The sequence below is a fragment of the Cygnus olor genome, chromosome 2 (genome assembly GCF_009769625.2).
Source record: "Cygnus olor isolate bCygOlo1 chromosome 2, bCygOlo1.pri.v2, whole genome shotgun sequence".
Lineage (NCBI taxonomy): Eukaryota > Metazoa > Chordata > Aves > Anseriformes > Anatidae > Cygnus > Cygnus olor.
In genome coordinates, this window is record NC_049170.1 from 61,519,709 (window position 1) to 61,539,220 (window position 19,512).

At 34.8% G+C, this 19,512-nt stretch overlaps 1 protein-coding gene across 29 annotated transcripts in view; it reads right to left on the minus strand.

Annotated features, from left to right (window-relative positions):
• Nucleotides 1–280: 280 nt before the first annotated feature.
• LRRFIP2 (LRR binding FLII interacting protein 2) overlaps nt 281–19,512 on the minus strand; it is a 53,910-nt gene continuing 34,678 nt past the window's right edge. For 15 of the 29 annotated variants that reach the window (XM_040547712.1, XM_040547731.1, XM_040547713.1 and 12 more), the window contains 13 exons: nt 18,811–18,855; nt 18,151–18,255; nt 17,620–17,691; nt 13,181–13,351; nt 12,509–12,601; nt 11,243–11,335; nt 6,513–6,614; nt 6,134–6,266; nt 5,040–5,089; nt 3,877–3,997; nt 3,267–3,346; nt 1,968–2,072; nt 281–1,193 (listed from right to left, as the gene is read on the minus strand). In XM_040547712.1, coding sequence (XP_040403646.1) covers nt 1,083–1,193; nt 1,968–2,072; nt 3,267–3,346; nt 3,877–3,997; nt 5,040–5,089; nt 6,134–6,266; nt 6,513–6,614; nt 11,243–11,335; nt 12,509–12,601; nt 13,181–13,351; nt 17,620–17,691; nt 18,151–18,255; nt 18,811–18,855 — 1,281 coding nt within the window. In that variant the 3' untranslated portion in view covers nt 281–1,082. The remainder of the gene's footprint in view (nt 1,194–1,967; nt 2,073–3,266; nt 3,347–3,876; nt 3,998–5,039; nt 5,090–6,133; nt 6,267–6,512; nt 6,615–11,242; nt 11,336–12,508; nt 12,602–13,180; nt 13,352–17,619; nt 17,692–18,150; nt 18,256–18,810; nt 18,856–19,512) is intronic. The other 14 variants (XM_040547736.1, XM_040547737.1, XM_040547735.1 and 11 more) reach the window with 5 other exon arrangements.

Genomic DNA, 19,512 nt, shown 5'->3' on the forward strand with positions numbered 1-19,512 from the left:
TGGATTACAAGTGTCCTGAAGTCTGCTTTGCTTTGAGAAATACTCCTGAATGGCAGCAATTTGCAACGGAAAAGGATCTGATATGAGTCCAAAAGAACGATCCTCTTAGGCCAAATGTTTGGCTCATGCTGGCCTCAAGCAAAGGCTAACAGTGGCTAACACCACTTCAGAACTTTTAGATTAAAAAGACAAGGATATTTTTATGAAGACCAAAATTTACTACTCTGAAGACTTTATCTTGTTGATATCTCAGTATTTAAAAGAAAACACAAACGTCTGGTTTTGGTCAGTAGTGTCCATTTAATAAACTCCTTAGCCACATTTCCCATCTCTTCCTCCCACCCTAAATTTTCAGTTCACGCTTAAGCAGCAGATGACAAATTGATGGTGTACAAACAGAAGTTTAAAATCTGTACTCTTGTCCTAAGAGCATCAGGGGCTATTATCTGAGAAAATCACCTAGAACTTGGATGTGCCCATGCAAAAAAAGCAGTTTTTATATACAGTCCCTATTTTCTTATAAATTTAAATATTTTACAAAAATGCATTTTCAAAATGTATAAAGTTTAGTGAACACCCCAAATGTATCTTAAAATAAAATGTTATCTGATTTCAAGGGTTATTTCAACAATGAAGTTTAAATTGCACCAGATAAAAGGCACTTGTGCTGTGTGATGTCTTGAGCAAATGTATGTTAGTTTATAATACAGTGTCTTCTTGGATTCATGCAGTTGTCTCCGAGCATCAAGCATTCATTAAAGCAGCCAAAAGAGATCGTGAGTAAACTTGATTCCACAGTTGTGAGAATATTTTCTATCACTAGGTCAAACATACGGCATTGTGTTCCAGCTCTGACTCTAGAATCAAATGCTACAGAAAAATTGCTGTAATTCACAGGGAAATTCAAACTACATTTCATTCTCTCATAAGTTACAAAAAGATGTATGCCATTTAATTATCAAACTAAAACAACGTTGAACAGCTCAGTGTTCAAGTAGCTTGTGCCAATGAAAGTCTGTATTTAAAAATGAGCTAGGGGCTAGTTATTCAAGGAGCAGTGCATTGTAGTTTCAATTTCCACTTCACTGCTGAGATAAAAGCGCAGTCCTATTTGCCTTCATCTTCTCCAGCCTTTTCATTAAGTGGCTATTGGTCATCTCCATCTCTTCTATCTTATCCAGTGCTGTTCTTAACTATAAAACAAAAACAAAAGTTATCATAACTAAGTTTAATTGGACTTACTGCTGTTCATAAGCCTTGACAGAGGAAATCAAATCAATAATCTAATACAACAATTTTTTGTTTTTATTTCTTTTAATTGAAGTACCATATAAGTTAAGGTATGGCATTTTAACAGTAGCCATGTCATTACTGCAGCCAGACGAACCAGAATTCAACTGTTAAAAAAATAACCGTGAAGCAATTTAAACATGACACATTCATCCCCCGAACAGTTAGGTGCCTGCAACTTCCCATTACATGCTATTTAAAGGTAAGGCCCTCTCTACCACTGGTGCTAGTTGATGGATATACGTATTCCCATGGGTAGCAGGCATTACACTAGTCATGCAGCAGCTCCTAAACAAAGATGATCAACAGCACAGTTAAATACAGCCTCTTCCTAGATCCCTGTGAGGTGCATGCTGGAAATTTTCCAGGCTAACACTTGACATATGGAGGATTGGCTCCTCAATAATATTTAATGGAAGGACTAGTTTAAAATCATACAAGTTTTCACATTGAGAAAATATAACTTTAGATCATTCCTTTCAAGGAAAATACTACACTGAATTGTATTTAATACTATTTTTATGTGCTACAGCTGTCTTCTGAATGCAACAGACTTGGAGGCCTTCTGAAAACATTTAACAGCAGTAACAGAAGATTTAAAAAAGAGAGCTGGGAGGCAACAACAGAGCAGTTCAAGACTGAAAGTATACAGCTGAAAAGGAAATCAAGTTAATTACCTCTCGCTGAAGCTTCCTCTTTTCAGCTTTGAGTTCATCTTCCACTTTTTCTGCATTTTCTGCTGCATTTTTGTATCTTGCAACCTGTCCCTCAAGTCGTCCAATCTGCAAACCCAAACAAGATAAAAGGAATGGTTACTCAGGTGCTCTACCCTGAGCTCACTTGCCAGCAGCTGTTCTTTCCTTTCCTAAAAAACACAAAAACACAAAGCATCCTGGGAATTATCCACACTATCTCCCTATGGAGAAAGGAGGTTTAAATGTGTTTAGCAGCAAACATAATTGCTAAGAGTGTTAAAAAAAACAATAAATGATGAAAAAAAGTAAAATAAACTGTGGACAGAACTTGCAATACACCCTTTACTGCTTGTGTCCTCCTTTCAAGGGCTGCAAGAAACAGAGGAGAATGGAACGTAGCATAGGAAGTATTTCAGTAGATATGAAAAGTTACAGAACTAAGCAGAGAGTAGACTTGGATAATGGAAATCAAGAATTGGGGAATACATGGGATTAAAAACAACCCCTGAAAAGTGGAAAAGCAGAGACCACATGAAAATGCGAAGGAGAGAGGAGACTGTATCATGACATGATGTGAGAGGTCTTATGCTGAAGCACAGAGTTCAGTAGCAAAGCACGGACTCGAGACAAATCAACAAATTCTGGTTGGAAAATGCAAGTTTTAAAACCCACTTGCTTTTTTGTTGTTGATGATGATTGATTTTTTTTTTCTAGCTCCTTGCTATCCCCCCAAATCCATAGCACAGATTGGTAGCCTGCTGCTGTGCAAAAGACCAGCCCTGCATCTTCGATTCAAATTCTAGTTCTTTAAGTGACTTTTAAGTGATCTACAGAGAAACAGCTCTATAATACTGTGTTGCTGACTTGCACTGATTTTCTCACTTTGCTAATATGTTATGTATGCACATATATGTATGTATATATAAATTCTTGAATTTCTAAGAGCAGGTCAATATAACCAGTCAATATAACCTTCTTACAATTAAGCTTACTTAAACAGATTTTCTTAAAATGTTAGCTTCAGTCCCTCTTTATGTTCTGCTATATACATTCACATCTTAGTAACTTAACTCCAGATTTTCTCTTATGGTTAGACTATGCACAGCTATTGATTTGCAGGAAATAGGAAAAACATAGATGTAGTGCTATTCTGTGGAAATCTCAAGAACAAGCAGTAAATCAAATTATGAAATACATTTTCATAGCTTTTGTTGGAAAAAATATTGGTAAATGCCTGCAGAGAAAGTGTAATGATATAAACAAATCTAAAGAAGGACTTACGTTTTGTTCCAAGGTAGTTATATCTTGTTCAGCTTTTGAAAGTTTAAATTTGTATTCACTAATTTGTCTGTTTGCATCTCCTAAAAAAATAAAAAAAGAACATATTACTCAAATCCACTCTCTAAACTGGCAGCTTTCCTTTTAATTCAAATTCATTAAAAGACCATTTGACTGAGAAGCTTATATTCAGGGTTATAAAGTGGTAAATATTCTTTCTGAAATCTTTGAGAGTAAGAAAAGGAAATAGTTCTCCTGGTTTTTTTTTGCCTTTAAAAAGAACATTAATTACTGCCTCTGTAAGAGACTGAATAAGTTTCAGATGTATGAACTCAGATACACACCTTTTAAAACATAAAAATTTATATCAGTAAGCTCATCCCTCAAAAAAGAGGATCAATTCAATAACCAACACACCACAAAATGGTTTAAATCACAGTAGACATAATACCAGCAGAAATTCCCTGCAGGTAGACATATCAACAAAAAAAATACCTGCTCAGTGATCTATTCATCCAAAGTACTTCCACTGCACAATAACATAGGAAAAAGGAGTTGGAAAAGTGTTTCCTCTCCCCAGTTAATACCTTTGAACAGTAACCATTATACGTACTCTGCATTTCAATTAGTTGCAAGTCAGAACCATTCTCTAAGCCTATTATATCCGGATTCATGCCATCACTTTTAGAATATTTCTGTCGTTCTTCTTCCAATTGCATCTTCAGCTTTCTAACCTGAAACAGAAGTTTTCTTTTGTGAAAAATCAACTCCCAGAAGTTCAGTAGTAGTATACCTAAACACTCAATAGGTCAACAAGGCCAAGTAGTCCTGAAATGCCACCGGCTGAGATTGTTCTGTAAATGGGAGTAACAGAGCCATGCAGGAGAGGCAGGGAAGCCACTCCCAGAGGTCTGCGGAAGCAGTTCTTTCCCCACTGGTGGGTGACTGCCATCTGCATGTCAGTTTTGCAATGGGAGTAGCAAAGCTCCCATTCATGATATAAATCTTTTAACTGATTTTCATAATTATGTAGCTATAGTTATACATGTTTGTATACATAAAAAATATTTAATAGTCTTGATTCAATACTAGAATTTACTGGCATTTTAAACCAAATAGCCATAGTAAAATTAAGGTATGATCTCAGCAAAAACAGGTGTCGACAGCACCATTTTGAATTTGTAGTATGTTCAACTAGAGGCATAAAAACTAGTGTTCTTAACAAATGCCCACTTGATATGTTTTCTTGAATTCTCTATTCTCAATACTGACCTGCATTAAAATACAGCGACTTTGATCATACTAATCTTTTATTTTAAGTAACTGAAGTGATCGAAGAAATAGTACTGCTTGGTAACTTGAAAGAAAGATGCTTGAGCTTATGAGATTGTCATTTTATTGCATTTAGTATTTCTGAATAAGACAGAAGAATAACCAAGTACGTATACTAAAAAAATTTTTGTTGTAACACCAAATTTGTTCTGTAGCACCAGAAATGGCAGAGTCAGCAGCAAGTTAGTTTCCAGCTAGCTAGTTACTGAACTTAGGATTCTCTTTAACAACAAAGATCAAAGTCACGTGGATAGGGACACTAGTGTGAGGAGCTGATAATTCCCGGTAGTCAGCCTGATTAGACGTTGAATATTTAGTTTGCTTTACTGCTCAAGTAATTTGATTAAACACCAAAGGTACTTAATATTTGTTTATTACTACTATATTCATATTCTGTAAAAGGATATACAAAGTTATGTTTCTAAAAATAATAGTTTATTTTACCTGGGACAATAGTTCTTCCTTTTCTCCAGCCAGTTTTCGTAGCCGGACATCTAAAACGAAAGAACTCAATTAAAGGAAAAAACAACCCACAACCAGAAATATGTAACTAAGGATGTATTTTTCTTAACTTTTAGTTCATTTTCAAAGTAAAACAAACAAACAAAGCTTCAAACAAAGCTAACAGCACTGTCAGAATAAAACCTTGTTATCTCCCTAACAACATAACACTTCATTAATACCGGAAAAATTAAAAACCAATTAATTCACTGTGTATTTGTATAACAGTTTTAAAAGTAAGACCTGTGAGTTTAGTAATTCGTCAAAGTAAATTAACAACCAAGTGGTCAAGAAGAGCTATTTCCAAAACAATTTACTCCTGGCTGTATACTCTTTCTTGTCTTACTCTTCAAGACTGCTATCTCTTCAGGCAAAGCACTGAGCTTGTAGAAAGCATATATTTCTAGAAAGTTTTATAATTCCTGTTCTCAGTCCACGGAAAAGTACTTGGGAAAGTGCCCAAGGGAATGTTTCAATATCTCCAATCAGCCAGACAATCAGTAATAGCTACAAAATACACTGTCAAACAACACGATGCTAAAATTATAGCAGCTCACATGAAAATTACAACTCTGAGAGTAACGAAGCATAAAGACATTTGTATTTCACCATCATAGAATGACAACAGAAACACGTATCAAATTTAATCTGTCTAAACATTTAACTATTATACATAACGTGCAAATATAATGCAAGTGCACAGAGAAATTTTTTTGCTTGTTAACAGTTTTACATTGAATTGACTTATGCACACAATCCAAAAGCCTATACTTTGGGCAAGTCTTAGTTTTTTTTTCCAACAGTAATAAAACAAACTGGACCAAAAAAATCTAATCGGTTACAAATGTTCAGACATCTTATTATATTTTTTTTACTCAAAAGATACATCTGTTTACTCAGGATAAAAAAAAGTTTAAAAGTAGCGTAAACGTACTCCAGAAGCATCACGGGTATCATTTTGTGGTTTCAAATCATTAAACACTGAACAGAATGCAAACAAGACTTAATAAGCTCTCTGTATTTTAGGATATTTTTACCTAATGGTCCTTCTCCTGCAGATTCCAAGACTTGAGCAGCTTCCTGTGATACAACTGTTATTGCACCAACCGCTGATTCATGGTTTACATCACCATTCGGTGTGCCATCTGGAATTATAACTAATCCGTGTTTCTAAAAATACAAAAGAAAAATATTGTACTCATTCAAGACCAGTGCTAAAATGTAACTGGACAGAAAAGTTTTGAAAAAGCTTTTAAAATTGATTGAAACAGTTAAATGAAATGCTCCATTTGTTCCCTAAGGTCAGGTTTGGAGACCGCACAAGAACACTAATCATTCTTTCTCTTCTTCATTGAGCTTGATTTCATGCCCCATTACTGGATTTCTGTTACTGTAAGGTAACTACTACCGACATACCTCTCCTCTCTTCATTGCTTCCTTCAGGTCAGCCAACTCCTCTCTGAGCTCATCTCGCTCATTCTTAATGCAGTCAAAGTAATCTTTCTGTCTTTCTAGGGCCTGGGTTCAGGCAGATAGCAAGAAAAAGAATGGCACAAAGAAAAAAAGCAGATGATAGATAGCAGAGAGATTTTCTAAAAATAAAAAGCTTAACAAAAGTAAAGAAATTAAACGGGGCTATTTTATATATAAAAATATGTATCTCTGATAACTACCTTTTTACAATTCACATATCTAGCGTCATTGGTAGATGTGTCTCAGCACAATTTTTTCTCCAAATGGGCCTTAGATATTTATTGTAGAGTTTACTATTTAGTATATTTTTTCATAGGCTTTGATAAACTAAATGGAATACCAAAAGAATAAGTGATTCTTTTTAACATGGCCAGAAATCATTTTTGCTGGAACTCAATTGACAATGATCCTAAACCACCACATTCACTGAGATAACCTTTGTAGGGCATAGAAGTAGAAATCTTACCTCATAAAAGACCATTGGACATACAATTCTGTCATCCACTTAGAAATGCTAGGTTATAGTTTACTACTCACTTAAGTATACTAACTACTCTTTACTAAAAGCAAAACAATCACTTTTAGAGAAAAGCAGAAGCAAACACTAGCAGTACTACATTAGCACAAGAAAGAATCTCAGCTAAATGTACAATATGGACATCGATGAATTTGCCTACCTATAGTGCAGCTCTGTTACTTGGCAGTTAATCAGACATTTTCACTTGACTGGGCAGAATCCAAGTATTCCATTCAAATTCGGAATTGCATGCATTACAAATCATCCTGACCACTAAGCAGATGCAAGAGCATGCACACGTTTTGCAAAGAAAATTATTTAACTAAACTTTGTGTCATGCATGAATGTTTAGGACGGAATGATACCATGAAAGAAATGAAGGTGAATGCCATTGCATTGATTGCAATTGCTCCACATGACAATTGCAGTATGCTAAACTTTAATAATTATGGAGAATCTGTATATGAGAGCAAGATTTCAATGCATTATTCTATTAATTTCAACAGAAAAATTTTTAAAGTGCAGTTGCACTTGATTACTATGTAAATATTAACACTGAATTACCTGTATTTTAAATGTGTGAAAGCATTAGTTGTCACCTAATAGTTTAAGGGTATACAAGATGTCCTTTTACTTCCTAACACACACTGTATCTCCGTAACTACATCATAAACAGTGTGAAGAACCTTAATCAGTGCATCATTTTGTGTTCCACTTAAAGATAGGACTTTGCGATTTTTGAGGCATAGCAGGGAGTAGGAAGTATGTGGGGCGTGCTTTAGACTCACCCATATGGAATAGTGGACACAAAGGCCCAAAATCACACTCCAGATGTAAATCCTCTGTACTTGGCAGTGCCCTATGATGCTGCTGACCTTCCTAAAACACCCTCTCGATCCTCCCCCAATAAACGAAAGGGCTGGCAAGCAGAAAATGTTGATGGAGAGATAAATGAAGTTTCTATAACCATGCATCTCTACCTTCGGAGATATTAATTATTCAAAGTTGAAAAACTTAAGTAAAGCTGATAGTTTTTTTTATACAGAGAGGTATTGTTGATGGTGATGTTGACAGATTTTGTACCAAATCTACTGCTGGAATTCTTCTATGAGGAAGATTAAAAACAAAAACCAAACAAATCACGCCAATTAAGCTCTGCGGGTATCTTTTAACATATCAGTATGATTAAAATATATCCACTCGGCACAATGCACATTTATCTGAGGTTCTATTTACTAAATATTCCAACGACCTTCACAAGATCTATACCAAACTCAGATACGGCATGGATAATTTCAGCTTGGCCACACATGTACGAAAGAGTAAAATAGCTGTATATTTCAGGAATAATCTAACTTTGAAGTTATAGTTCAATAACCTCAAACTGACCACATTTAAAATCAAGTACAATTGTAAATTTCGATCGTTTTATAGAACTAGGACAACATAAGGAGGAAAATGTAAAACTGAAGCTCATGCTATCTTTGTTCTGCTTGCCTCCCTTTCTTCCTCTGAGGTAGCAGTCTTGCATACACTTTAAAAGTAGGTTATAATTCTAGTCCAAGTACCCCTCTGTGAAGCTGAAGTAGAGTAAAATTAGCAAAATAACTCAGTACTGGGGAGAAAGACACAAAAACTGCAAGCTTTAAAAAAAATTTTTAGGTAATGTGAGCAAAAAAAAGACAACGGCATTATTACATTTTAAGAATTAAGAGATTTCAAGTTTGAGATATTTAAAAAATAAAATCTAGGAAAAAAAACAAGAACACAGACTTTGAGAAAAATTTTAGCTTCCAACTTAGTGACTGTCCACAGACACTAAAAGAAAAAAAAAAATCTTTGTCAAACTAGTTGATAATTCTTTGAACATTAGATAAAGGATAGGCTCTGCACTAACTGTGGTGACATATTTGAAAGAAAAAAAGGGATTGCACAAACTGGGACAGTCCAGTACACAATGACAATGAAGAGTAAACATGGAAGAAATATGGTCAAATAATTTAAAAATTAAGAAAAATTCTGAAGAATGTTCAGGAAAAAAACATTTAAAAGTTGACAGGTCAGTTGACAGGAAAGCTGCCTGGCGGAGAAGGACCTGGGAGTACTGGTTGATAGTCAGCTGAATATGAGCCAGCAGTGTGCTCAGGTGGCCAAGAAGGCCAACAGCATCCTGGCTTGCATAAGAAGCAGCGTGGCCAGCAGGTCTAAGGAGGTGATTGTCCCCCTGTACTCGGCTCTGGTGAGGCCGCACCTCGAGTACTGTGTTCAGTTTTGGGGCCCTCGCTACAAGAAGGACATCGAGGTGCTCGAGAGAGTCCAGAGAAGGGCAACGAAGCTGGTGAGGGGTCTGGAGAACAAGTCTTACGAGGGGCAGCTGAGGGAGCTGGGGTTGTTCAGCCTGGAGAAGAGGAGGCTCAGGGGCGACCTTATCGCACTCTACAGGTACCTTAAAGGAGGCTGTAGCGAGGTGGGGGTTGGTCTATTCTCCCATGTGCCTGGTGACAGGACGAGGGGGAACGGGCTAAAGTTGCGCCAGGGGAGGTTTAGGTTGGATATCAGGAAGAACTTCTTTACCGAAAGGGTTGTTAGGCATTGGAAAGGGCTGCCCAGGGAGGTGGTTGAGTCGCCATCCCTGGAGGTCTTTAAAAGACATTTAGATGTAGCCCTTAGTGATATGGTTTAGTGGAGGACTTGTTAGTGTTAGGGCAGAGGTTGGACTAGATGATCTTGGAGGTCTCTTCCAACCTAGACGATTCTGTGATTCTGTGATTTACGATAGAAAAGAGGATTGCAATATGGATCAAAGGACTGAGACATGAAATAAATATGGACTGAAGATAAGAGAGTATAACTTTTGTTGTTGTTGTTGTTTTTAATCAGGCACCGCAAGCTAAAGATAACTTTTTGAAGTGACTTGAGCTCCAGTGAATACAGCAATATTCAACGAAATCTGAGTATGTCAAAATCCTGGTATAAAATTATTTAGTTAAAGAGAGAAACAGCCCTAGAGTTACTAAAGGACACTTCCTTTCTGAAGACTATCTACAGTTAACTCCCTCTTATCACCAGGCAATTTATTTGTGGCCCAGAACAGCTACAAGTTCAGGGCCACATAATTATTGCTGAGAGTCAGCCTGACTCTGAGACAGTTTTACCAGTTTTGGACTGCCAAGAAGCAAAACTGACAAACCCCGCCTGAACTAAATTAGCTGTACAGCAAATACCAACTCTGTTCTTCCACCTGTACCACCTTTCAACCTACACAGGAGCCCTACAGACACTCCTCAGAAGGGCTGACACTGCCAGTGTTTTGATTCCAACTCCAAACTCCAAGAGCTGGAAACTGTCTTACCACAAAACTAATGCACAGTGTCAGCCTGGTTCAGTGTTGCATCCAAACTAAGGCCCTAGAAGGATCAGGAATGTGATACAGAATTGCGCAAGAGTGGCTGCAGAGTCATTTTGTGTCTGGTCGCAGTCTTAGCACCAGGTATGTTAAATGGAAGCATGCTTAGCAAATATTTACTGAGACTTCCCTGCATTTTGACCCTTAATACCTGCAGCTCCCTGCGTTTTCCATTATTTTGGTTCTCTCTCTTCTTCCAAATAGTAGAAAGCAAATCATACTAAAATTCACCAATTCCTGTGAAAACTGCTAAGACAATGACAAAGGTAGCAGCCAAATCACTAGCAAAGTCTGAACTCTGTTTAAGTTTTGAAAATTATAATTTACCTTCATGAAGGTTAAAGGTTTTTAAAATAATTTAAATTTTGTATTAAATATTCATGATATGCATCTGTAGATCAATGTATGGAACCAGACTTTTTTTTCACATTTGTTAAGAATTAGGAAACAGTGACATTTTTAGGTCTTGATTACAGGTAAAAAAAAAAAATGGAAAAAATGATACAATTGTATGCATAACATTTTTTTACGTTATAGAATTAGTATTATTCACCATTATGCAAGTAAAGATAAAGTGGAGCTAATTTTCTTTCTCTAACAAGAAGATGGACTGCAAAACATTGTGAATATTCAAATTGGGAGTAGCCTTCATTTCTTTGGAGTACACAGCATTCCTCAGGGGGAAAGAGGGATATCTGTCTACTTCTAGAATTAAAAAAATACCTTTCCCCCCCCATATTTGTTTCATACCCCTATTTTTTTATCTTTCCAATTAATTGTCTCCTGGAGATCAAACACCTCTTTGGTTATGCAGTCTATATTCTGCTGCATGCGTTGATTCTCCTGTAGTAAATAGTATGAGGGAAGAATAAAAGAAGAAAGACAAGTGAGGAAATGGGGAAAAAACATTCAAATAGATAAAGGAAATAAAATAGAAAAAGCCAACCAAGGAGTTTATAAGCATGAGGTTAAAGAAACAGGGTGTGACTGAGTGTAACATAGTATTTTCCCTTTAAATTCACACAAGAAAACTGTAACTTTATTCCATCATTTCATATTGATTGCAGAATTTAGTACAGCTAGGACTACTTTTCTTTAGTAACAGTTCCCACTGCAGACTGGGGATAACATCCTTTCTTTAGGAGAACAATTAACCTTGGGGTAATTTTCATATACCTTCAAGTACTGCTTAGGAGTGAACACTCCCCACCCACCCACCAGCTGCCCCCAGCCCCTTCCCAACACATTCTGTTATTTAGAAACAACCTTGTTTATGGAATAAGACCTAAGGGGAACTGCATACATATAAAAAGCTTTCCACATTCATGCTTATAAGTTACTCAAATACATTAGGAAGTTCACTGCCATGGAACAAACTTTAATTATGTAATAATAGTGTTAATGCAAGAAATTTTATTAATGGACTTCTAGCCTGTACATCCATTCCACAAATTTGTCAGCAGCAAAATACATAAATATCATATGAATAAAGCTACCATTTAGACAATAAATTTAAAACATTGTATGTTTAGAAGATACTGTCCATTAACAAAAAAAATAGGAATAAACTGCTGAGAAGCATATTATGTGTATGATGTGTTCTTTATCTAGTCTGCCTTCAAAGCATTGCAACTCTGAGCAAAAAATATCAGCAGTTTGTGCACAATTTGGAATAGTCAAGTTGCAGTATCTGTTCAAAGAAATTTAGAAATACAGCAAACGCACAGGACACGTTAACAGAAGAACTAATCCAGAAATTTCATTATCAAATGATATTGATAATGAAATCAATCAATTGATATTGATATTATCAAGGATAAAAATAAGCCCTTAAATCGTACAATTATGTCTAAGGAACTAGTACCATTTTAGAAGCTGGGGATGATGTTTAGCCTGCAAAAAGGACTTTGGGAATTACTAATTAAGCTCATTTTGTGTATGATGACCATTCCTGTTCAAATCTTATACTGTTCTTATTTGCACAGGTTTATCATTCATTATCGCATATCAACATACCTCTATCAATTCATCTCTCTGTCGAAGGCCCTCTTTAAGTTCATCCAGCTTATGCTGTAAAACACTGCATGTGTGTTTCTGTCTTTCCAATTCCTATATCAAATAAGTAAATAAATCATGAATTTATTTGTGGTTTGTCATACATCTTAAATACAAAGTTTAAAAAAAAATATACTAATCTCTCTTAACATAACATTACCTAAAAAATTCCTGCAACAGCTTAAGAAATTCTAACTACCTAGTGGCTAAAAATAACAAAGTAAGTTTTAGGTAAGTTCTCCAGACACTTACTATGGAGAAGATTTCATTTAATAAAATTTGGAGGGGTGAGAAAAAAAATGCCATAAAGGTTTATATATAAGATTAGTAAGAAAAAGACTCAGATACTGAATTTATCTCCATATTGTTGGAAAAAAGCTGCCACATAGATTTTCCCTTTCCAAGAAAGTGTGACAGAACATGCTCTGTTCAATTCAAAGGAATATATTTAACATTAGTGTTTGTTATTATTTTTTTCTTTAAACTTGAACTCCATAATATGTAAAAGATCTTTGGCCACTAAGATGGATATACTTTTCTGTGAATCCAAAGGTTTTTGACCATTTCTTACTAAGAAGCGCAGGCTTGCTATGATTTATCTTGTTAGTGACCAAAAAAAAAAAAAATCAGTACCTTTGACTTCTCTTCATTTTCCCTACAGAACTCAGCTATCTGTTCTTCTTTCTCCTCAATGACATCCTTTAGAGTATCCACTTGGTAAACCAAATTGTTTTTCTCATTGTCTAGTTGAGCATTGGAAACCATAGCTTTCTTGTATTTTTCTTCAACTTCAGCTAGTGAATCCTAGAGGTAGTAGAAAGGGTTACATTAGTCTAACTTTAAATATAAAATGATTTTAATTTAATTAATTTTTAATTTTAACATTAAAACTGAAGTGTTAGCTGTTTCACAATCAAACTCTGCAAACATTTTTGTTTCTGAACAATTATTTGTGTCATGTCTTTAGAGAGATGAAGTCACAGTTTGATTTCCATTGTTCAGGTTATGTTATACCCAGCAACAGATAGTTATCATTACAAAAGTATGAAAATTACAAGATAATATTCCACTTGAACTTTCTGCTCTGCCACCTTCATAACTTAACTTACAGGAACAAAGAAGTATTATCATAGCTTTACTGCATTTTCATTGTATGGACAGGAAACCACTTCAGAATTCAGCAACAAATCTGACAAAACTCAGACAGACGACTATAAAAGACTACAGAAATGTCTCTAAGAGTAGCTTTAACTTAATTTTCATTACTTAAGTAGTGGTCTATACTTCAGATTATATTGAAACTGTTTTATCTTCCTATTTCTAAAAAAAAAAATAGAATAACATTTTCTAGGGAATAGAAAGTCATGCATAAGTATCATAACATCCATGTTTAATTATTTGTATTATTATGACAGTGGACATACTATGACATGACAACAGAGGAAGGGCACCAAGCCTGAGTTTTTCAGAAAACCTAACAGTAGAAGTAAGGACTAAGATTTTAGGGGAGAGGCTGGTAACAATCTGATTCCTAAAAATTAAAAATACAGCTTAGCCACCGAACTCTATTCCATGTCATAATGAATCTTCATTTTGAGAAAGCTGTCCGTAAGGTGCATATTTTCCATTTTATAATTCTATCAATTACGTACACTTATACCTCTGTTTAATTCATTGAATTCAGGAATTTTGTTCTGGACAAATTCAGTATTTCAGAAATCCCAGAAAAAATAATTCAGGAGTTGTACAGATCAGAAGAGAAAAGACAACATAAAAAGTAAAAAGATAAGAAAGGTACCATTATTATCTGGGAAATATTAAACTCCAAGTAGCAAAGAAGATTCACGATAAGATTTAAGAAAATAATGAAAAAATAAAGATCATCTGTAAGTAGATTCAGGTAATTCAAGTTTTAGATTAAAATCACAAAACTTTTTTTTGATGATGTAATCATGATAAATCCTGTAATAACTGGTAAAACAAAACATCAGAGACTGTAACCTTCCAAAGACTTCCAAACAATAATTTAATATAGAGGAAAAAGGAAAATAACATTAAAATGAATGGTAGTGTCCTTCTATGGGAATATACAAGAATTAACAGTAACAAGAAAAGAGCTAGGAAAAAATGCCTGTTATTGATTGCTTCTGTGAGGGTCATGAGTGGAGTCATATAGTGATTTAGGTTGGAAGAGACCTCTGGGTACCATCTGGCCTAACTTCCTAATTGAAGCAGGGCCAACCAAAGTCAGGCTGCTCAGTGCTTTCTCCAGTTCATTCTGTATGTCTCCAGGGATGTAGGCTGCCTTCCTTGTGGAAACTCTTTTTCTTGAAGTCCAACTGGAATTTCTCTTCTTACAATGCAACTTTTTTTCTGTTACACCTTGCCCTATCATTGTGCACCTCTGAAAGGAGCATGCACTCTGTCTTCCCTACCTCCCCCCATCAGGCAGCTGAAAACAGCATCTTAATAAAACCCATTTCTTCCTTACTGTATGGCATGTGCTGCAGGACTCGAGTCATCTACAAGCACTGTAAGAAAGAAGCAAACAATGACAGTGACAGGTGTCTAACAGCCTTAAAAAAAAAAACAACTTGCTCGAAGCTTAAAAGATCAGGTTAGAATGTAAATAATTACATTAACAGGGAAAAACCTGCAGTTCTGGAAGAGGAATAAATTAATTTTGAGACAGAAGAGTGACAATTGCTTCCAAGAAACAAACAAACAAAAAAAACCAAACATGCTATGCTTAAGAGTCTCTGATCAATTAAAAAATGGAACATTGCTAATATTTCTTTGGAACTGTTCCTTTTTTTGAGGGAAGACTTGCACATGTTCCCTATAGTGCAAGAGTTACGTACAGCTTCAGTAATCTGCCAGTCTTGCGAAAAAATAATACGGATTTAGAAGAATTTCTGAAACACATGCATGAGGCAGTGGGATGCCTAAGGATGAGGCAGTGGGAATAGACTGAAATGAAAATGGATAATAAGATTCCACGTGAAACCTGTATCTATGAAGATACCACCGATAATTCTACCAGCAATGACAAAAGGCTATGCAAATAAGCCTGTTTAGCTAGAACAAGATGATTAAACCTAACAGACATCAAGACAGCTCCATAAAATGCATAGAGAAAAATCCTGAGGAAAGAAAAAGAATTCATTTCTAGCTGACACAAGGGAATACGGAGAGAGTAAGCAAACAGACATCAAAAGATTTGAAGAACTGACTAAATCAGAAGTACACAGATTAGTTTATTGTGCTGATAACCCAGCAGGTTTGTAGCCAGGTAAAAAGCACACTCTTAGTACTACAAGGGTTAGGCAACCACAGAGATATGCTGGTAGTGTTACTACTGCTCACTGTTACTCAATTTCCGAAAAAAAAAAAACACTTAAAAGAGGTAGAAGCAGGCATCCTACTAGACCTTCTAACACACAAAAGACAAAATAGATAAAGCAGAGGTTAAGGAAAAGGCATTATCTTCTTAATTAGAAAGAAGGGTTCCTGAAAGAATATCTCTGGATTGCAATATAGCTTAAGAACATATTATTCCTTATTATTAATAATAATGTGAAACCATAGCATAAAATGAAATTCAATTTAGTAAGCTAAGCTTAGGTCAAGATCTCACTGTCTACTGTACTCCTATGCTCTCTGGCAACTCTAATGGATTACATATAATAACAGGGCCTAGTACTATGATTCAGAACTGTAGTCTTGAGACACTGGCAAACATGCTTAAGTGTTAGAGCAAGATCCATTCTGAAAATATGATGCAATCTCACATTTTATTCAAAGTTAGTACAATCATGGCGATGTCAAACAATCTTGCCATTCTTCAAATTTATTACGGAAAACTTCGAGAGCACCAAGAAATTCAACACTATCAAAAAAGGAGCTTTTTAACAACTTTACTCTTTGAAGTACTTTTAATAGTCATATAGCAATATGATTAAAACAGGATTAGAATGTCTGAGCTTCTATCAGTTTGAAGGAGAGTTACTTATCCTCTAAAATTCAAATAATTTTTGCTATGCTGAACAGCTCAAATTACCTATTTTCTCTTCACTATACCATCTACCATGCTTAATATGGAAATTCAAGGAGCTGTTAAATTGCTCTAGTAGCAAGCAGCATTCATTGAATTCTTTCTCTGTATGGATATAAAACAAGTATGTCAAGAGTTCTTTACTTTTATATAGAACCATTCACAATTAGATAACAGGAAAGAGAACAGAAAAAATATCCGGAAAAAAAGGTATTGTAAGCCACGTAATTTGTTGTATTCAGTTTCCCTTCGATGCAGAAGGGAGGAAAACAACCATACTTTAGATTAACTGTAAACTGTAAATAATGTGCAAATTTACGTAAGAAAAGCATACTTGTCTAAACAAGCCAAAATAAGACAAATTTCATTAACCTAATACTGAAAATACCAACCTATATAGAGAAAGATAACTGAAATTGCAAACCACAAGCATCAAAATATATATATATATATATATATATATATATATATATATATATATTTCTTAACGGCATGCTACAAATCATCCGATCAAAAATAACCTTCTCCTGCAAGCAATATGCCTGCACATCTTTCAAGAGTATTACCTCAGTTTTGCTTTATAAAATGTAGTACTTACTGAATACTGGAAGACTAATTCTTAAGTTCTTTGTCGTAACTATATCTTATTTCTTTCTTCCACATTCAATATATAGCAATTACTTGGAATAGATATTTATTTAAAAACAAAACACTGAAAAAAATAGATTAAATCTCTCATAACCTTGCCACAAAATACCTGCTAAAATATAGAAGTCAATACTATTTTTAACATAAACCAAATAATAATTTTGAACGTATATTGAGATAGTATACTTAATATCTTTACCCATATGACAAACTTAATATGATGCTCTCTATGCATTAAAAGTTAGGCACATGCTTTAAGGAAATTAAAAAAAACTTGTTAGTAAAGCTTTATATAGTTAGTGGAACCAGTGATATCTCCATTACCCCAAAATACCCATACAGAATGCATGCTGGGGAAAAGCCCTGATACCTTTAGTTCTTTAAGTCCCTGCATGTATCTCCCTTCTACATCGTGTATCTGGTCCTTAAGATCATAGATATCCTGCAGGACATAGGAATGAACCATTGCATAAGAAGTATGGGGAAATAATTTACAGCTGAAAGAGCATTAAAGAGTTTATATGAATTTCTGTCAAATGCCAAAGCCTGCAATAATTTACAGAAACTATTTAATTCACAAAAACTAGATGGAAATTAAGATTTTGTTTATGTCATTGAATCCAAGCCGCAAGAATTAAAACGGATCTCAAATAGGACACAATTATTTCAAATTGACATAAACAAATTCCTGTAATAAAATAAGCTAAACTGTCAGCACCATAAATAATTATGAACATAACAAATGCAATTATCGAGATAAATAAAAAAAATTTCCTGCAAAAGTTACATTCTCATAACTTTTTCTTACTATTAAGAAACGAACAGTTTTGTAACAAAGAATTCCTCGTAACCCCAAATACAATCTTAAACTAGCTTCAAATTCTCTGAAAATGCAGTTTACCCGTAATTCGCTGAGGGAGGCATCAGGATCCAGCAAACTGCTTGTATCTCCACTTCCTCTCCTAGAGGAGTTGCCACTCAGAGGAATTGAATTGCGAGATGATGGCTTAAAGAAGGGAAAACAACGTATCAGGTACAATACTGGGATTTCTAGTATACTTGACATTGCTCTTTTTTAAATTCCTTTACAATCATAAATAACTTTTCTCTTGTTTCAACTTTCTTAAGATACGTTAGAGACAGTATTTTCCTCTGAATATTTTCCAAAACTTGTTACTTCCTGGTGAAACATAGGTTTCTGTTTGCCATCACCTGGTATATGAGCAGCTTACACAGAATAGGAACACAGAGGTTATGTAGCAGCACAGAAAAAAACTAGAGGACTTATGAGTTATTTAAATATTTCAAGTTAATTTCCAGTTTTCTGTTCGGAAAGTGTTCACAAAGAGGCTGTCAGTGCTGAGAAAATAATGCTAGAATTATTTCCGCCAAACAGGATTCAGAATGTTTTATAGCCCTAGTATCTTAACATACTACCTCTCCCGCTGAATATTTCTCCCAGAAAAAGAATTCTGCAAGAAACCAATACTTGCTAGAAGTAAGCTAAAGAATAAAAGTATTTTAGATTCTATTTTTAAAATTTTAATTTCAAACTTCTTACCCTTGAAAAAATTTCTGAATGTGATTTTTCACTCTTTTCTTCCAGCTGAAAAAGAAAAGGGAAAAAGATTACAATGCACCTTTCACAATGACAGACTACAGAAGCACTGTCTTCTTCTGTTCAAAGATATTGTGAAATATTTAAGAACATGAAGTGAAACAAGAAAAAAAATCCAGAGGTTAACATACATCAAAATACGGTAAAAAAATATACAGCCTCAAAACAGTTTTTATCTTTATTGCAAAATAAATGAGTGCTTGTAAAGAAAAAGCCAGAAACTTTTTTTTTTACAAAGTCTTCCAGAAAGTCTGTATTAAGGTTAAAGTACTGAACATCGAAACAAGTATCACTACTTTAAATTTGAACATAGTAGTGACTACAACACCTGGTGGCATAACAAACATGAAGTTTCATGCAAGTGCACTTCAGACAATCAGTGATACCAGTGTGAATAACCTAGTTATTAGAAAACACATTTCTTACTTCACACTCTTTGGTAAAACAAGAAATTACATCAGGCCAACAACAATTCAGGTGAAAGCTCTGAATTATTTAATAATTTCAATTCATATTTTTTGAACTGAAGCCTGAGCAGAAGAATAAACTAAACCTAAATTTTCATCTAGGAACCTTTGACAATCCAAACTCGCATTGCATATTTTCAACATTTCTATGAATCAAACTAGGTAAAACGAAATGAAG